Consider the following 4410-nt stretch of genomic DNA (forward strand, 5'->3'; position numbering starts at 1 on the left):
AATTCCATAGCATTGTGACAAGGTAGTCAAAGTGGTGTCAAACAGCATTGATTCATAGAATCATAGAGTTGGAAGAGATTTCATGGACCATCCAGTCCAACCCCCTGCCAAGAAGCAGGAAAATCACATTCGAAGAACCCCCAACAGATGGCCATCCAGCCTCTGCTTAAAAGCCTCCAAAGAAGAAGCCTTCACCAGTGTAGGTGGAGATTCTACAGTGTAGATCAAGGCCCCTTCTACACTGCCATATAAAATTGAGATTATCTGCTTTTAACTGTATTATATGGCAGTGTAGACTCATATAATCCAGTTCAAATGAAATCATCAGGATTATCTGTTTTGATAATCTGATTGTATGACAGTGTAGAAGGGACCTTGGTCTGAGAGCAAAGCCTCCTCCTGTGTTCCTGTATAAATTCTTGTTCTGAAGAACTGCCCCTATATCCCAGATTATCTGGCAGTGGAGACTCATATAATCCAGTTTAAAGCAGATAATCTGGAATCAGATCCTGGACAGTGTAGAAGGGGCCTGATCCATATAGTGTAGATGCAGCCATATAACCAAGAATATCAAAGCAGATAATCCATATCTGCTTTGAACTGGAATATTTGAGTCCACACTGCGATATAGTCCACTTCAATGTGGATTTTATATAGCTGTGTGGGAGGGGCCTGAGTGAGCAACCTTTCCGTCTAATTGGATGGAAACAGCCCCGGATCACCCTGTCAGAAGAAATGCAACAGAGCAGGCTTTGCTGCAAAAGAAAGCCTTCGGCCCATAGGAGCATTATACATTCCAAAGCTAATACTGTATTAATCTTTGGATAGCAACATCAACAGAGGCAGGGTATACACTGCCAAACACTGAAGTCTGAACTGCATTATATGGTCAGTGTAGTCCCATATAATGCAGTTCAATGCAGTTCAAACTGTATTATTTGGCAGTGTAGAGCCAGCCTTAAACTTAACACATTTGTTAGCTTTCAGTAATAGTTCATAATCACCAAATGCTAGGGTTATCCAATGTAAGCCGCCCCGAGTCCCTTTGGGGAGAAGGGGCGGGGTATAAGAATAATAATAATAATAATAATAATAATAATTATTATTATTATTATTATTATTATTATTATTATTATTATTTTCAGGTTTAGATATAGTAAACATTAGTTCATGATGGATTTGTAAACTGTGACTGCTGCTCATTCGTTTAGTCGTCTCCGACTCTTCGTGACCTCATGGACCAGTCCACGCCAGAGCTCCCTGTCGGCCGTCATCGTCCCCAGTTCCTCCAAGGTCAACCCAGTCACTTCAAGGATACCGTCCATCCATCTTGCCCTTGGTCGGCCTCTATTCCCTTTTCCTTCCATTTTCCCCAGCATCGTGATCTTTTCCAAGCTTTCCTGTCTCCTCATGATGTGGCCAAAATACTTCAGCTTTGCCTCTAATATCCTTCACTCCAGTGAGCAGCCAGACATTATTTCCTGGAGGATGGACTGGTTGGATCTTCTTGCGGTCCAAAGCACCCTCAGGATTTTCCTCCAGCACCAGAGTTCAAAAGCGTCTATCTTCCTTCGCTCAGACTTCCTTATGGTCCAGTTCTCGCATCCATAGGTTACTATGGGGAATACCATTGCTTTGACTATGCGGACTTTCGTGGCCAGTGTGATGTCTCTGCTCTTCACTATTTTGTCAAGGTTGGCCATTGCTCTCCTCCCAAGAAGTAAACGTCTTCTGATTTCCTGGCTGCAGTCTGCATCTGCAGTGATCTTCACACCTAGAAATATAAAGTCTGTCACTGCCTCCACATTTTCTCCTTCTATTTGCCAGTTATCAATAGGTGTAGTTGCCATGATCTTGGTTTTCTTGACGTTTAACTGCAACCCAGCTTTTGCACTTTCTTCTTTCACCTTGGTGATAAGGATCCTCAGCTCTTCCTCACTTTCAGCCATCAGAGTGGTATCATCTGCATACCTAAGGTTGTTAATGTTTCTTCCAGCAATTTTAACTCCAGCCTTGGATTCCTCAAGCCCCGCATGTCGCATGATGTGTTCTGCGTACAAGTTGAATAGGGAGGGTGAAAGTATGTAGCCCTGCTGTACTCCTTTCCCAATCTTGAACCAGTCTGTTGTTCCGTGGTCTGTTCTTACTGTGGCTACTTATTCTTTATACAGATTTCTCAGGAGACAGACAAGGTGACTTGATATCCCCATACCACCAAGAATAGTTTATTATGATCCACGCAGTCGAAGGCTTTAGAATAGTCAATAAAGCAGAAACAGATGTTTTTCTGAAACTCCCTGGCTTCCTCCATTATCCAGCGGATATTGGCAATTTGGTCTCTGGTTCCTCTGCCTTTTCTAAACCCAGCTTGGACATCTGGCAACTCTCGCTCTATGTATTGCTGGAGTCTGCCTTGTAGGATCTTGAGCATTACCTTACTGGCATGGGAAATAAGTGCCACTGTACGGAAGTTTGAGCATTCTTTAGCGTTTCCCTTTTTTGGTATGGGGATATAAATTGATTTTTTCCAATCTGATGACCAATCTTGTGTTTTCCATATTTGCTGGCATATGGCATGCATCACCTTGACAGCATCACCTTCCAAGATTTTAAACAGCTCAGCTGGGATCCCGTCATCTCCTGCTGCCTTGTTTTTAGCAATGCTTCTTAAGGCCCATTCAACCTCACTCCTCAGGATGTCTAGTTCTAATTCACTCATCACACTGTCAAAGCTATCCTCTATATCAGGGGTCCTCAAACTTTTAAAGCAAAGGGCCGGTCCACAATCCTTCAGATTGTTGAGGGGCCGAATTATCATTTGAAAAAAAATATGAACAAATTCCTATGCACACTGCAGATGTCTTATTTGTAGTGCAAAACAACAACAACAACAACAACAACAACAACAATGAAAGAATACAATATTTAAAAATTTCAATGGAAGGTGTGGGTCTGCTACTGGCCAATGAGATAGTCAAGTTAATTAGGATTGTTGTTGTTGTTGTGTGTCTTCAAGTCATTTCAGACTTTGGGCGAGCCTAAGTCCAAAATTATTTATTTATTCATTTACTACATTTATGTACTACATTTATATACCACCCTTCTCACCCCAAAGGGAACTCAGAGCAGCTGTATGTACATCTATATATATAAAAGAGTGATGGCATCACGGCGATGGACAAAACAACAAATCTACAGCCCCCCCAAACTCGAAAATTGGCAACGCAATCCATCATCCCCGCCTCCAGTAAGATACAACAAATTTACACATAAAATACTATCACAACACCAAAAAATGCCAAAACTAAGTACGCATGCGCAAAAACACCATGCTTCAACCCTTTATGGCGCTCGCGCGGCTCCAGTAAGATTTATATGACAAACACAATCACAGGGCCACAAACGGCCAAAAACTGCAACAGGCGATGTGCGCCTGCGCGCACCCCCCCATCCCTTCCCGCGCGCGCACACACACACCTCGCCTCAGAGCTGAAGGAAGGAAGGCAGGAAGGCCGATTCCTTGCTGGGCGCGGGATGGAGGAGGCCGCGCTGGGAGGCGTGCGGGCCTCACGTCGCTCTCTGCCCTCTCCCCCTCAATCTCCCCCCCCTCAGGGCCCATGAAGGGCCCCAGTTGCCGTTCAGGCCCCCTCCTCCCGCCCCTCTCCCCTCCCCCCAATGCGAGGAAGGCCCCGCAGAGCCCCCCCCCCCGCCTCACCCTCTCTCCTCCTCCTCCCTTCTCGGTTCTTCTCGGAGGTCTTCAAGCTCTTCAAGGTGAGGGGGGAAGAGGAGGGCACGGCCCTCGAGCAGGCCTGGACCTCCCCTCGAGTTGTTTGGGGCGCCAACCCCCGCCCTTCCTGGCCTCAGGGCCCTTCCTTTTCCCCCTCACCCGGTTAAACGGCTGATGGGGAAAAGGAAAGAGCCTCAGGCCAGGAAGGGTGGAAGTTGGCGCCCAAAACAAATTTGACACAAAAAGTAGTTCCATGCGCAGTAATGCTATGTAGTAATTACTGTATTTGCAAATTTACCACCAAAATATCACAATACATTAAAAACACTCACTCCAAAAACATTGACTATTAAAAGGCAGACTCCATTGCATAATCCAGAACATTGCATAAACGAATGTTGGGTGAGATTCTACTGTAATATGAAATAATTACTGTGGTACAATAATACACAACAATATCATCTCAGGACAGTAAATAAAGATCAACACTCTAAAAACACAGCTATTCCATCCAGGAAACAATCAGGGCCATCTAACACCTCCCACCAAAGGATTCCCCCCTTCACACAGGAAACCACCCACACTTTGAACCTACAAGGCCATTCCGTACTCATCACTCTCTCATCTCAGCACAGTAAATAAACAACAACAGTCTGAAAACACACAAATTCCATCCAGGAAAC

The 4410-nt window shown here is 44.8% G+C and overlaps 1 protein-coding gene across 1 annotated transcript; it reads right to left on the reverse strand.

The window, feature by feature from the left end:
• Nucleotides 1–2098: 2098 nt before the first annotated feature.
• Nucleotides 2099–2903, reverse strand: LOC134296092 (uncharacterized). Its single transcript, XM_062970084.1, has one exon. It carries the CDS (start codon nt 2816–2818, stop codon nt 2177–2179), a length of 642 nt encoding a protein of 213 aa, XP_062826154.1. The 5' UTR covers nt 2819–2903; the 3' UTR covers nt 2099–2176.
• Nucleotides 2904–4410: the final 1507 nt, after the last annotated feature.

This window comes from Anolis carolinensis, chromosome 2 (genome assembly GCF_035594765.1).
Source record: "Anolis carolinensis isolate JA03-04 chromosome 2, rAnoCar3.1.pri, whole genome shotgun sequence".
Taxonomy (NCBI): Eukaryota; Metazoa; Chordata; class Lepidosauria; order Squamata; family Dactyloidae; genus Anolis; species Anolis carolinensis.

Coding starts and splice junctions, on each gene's coding strand:
- LOC134296092 (XM_062970084.1), bottom strand. CDS start 2,818: ATGATAATTCGGCCCCTCAACAATCTGAAGGATTGTGGACCGGCCCTT.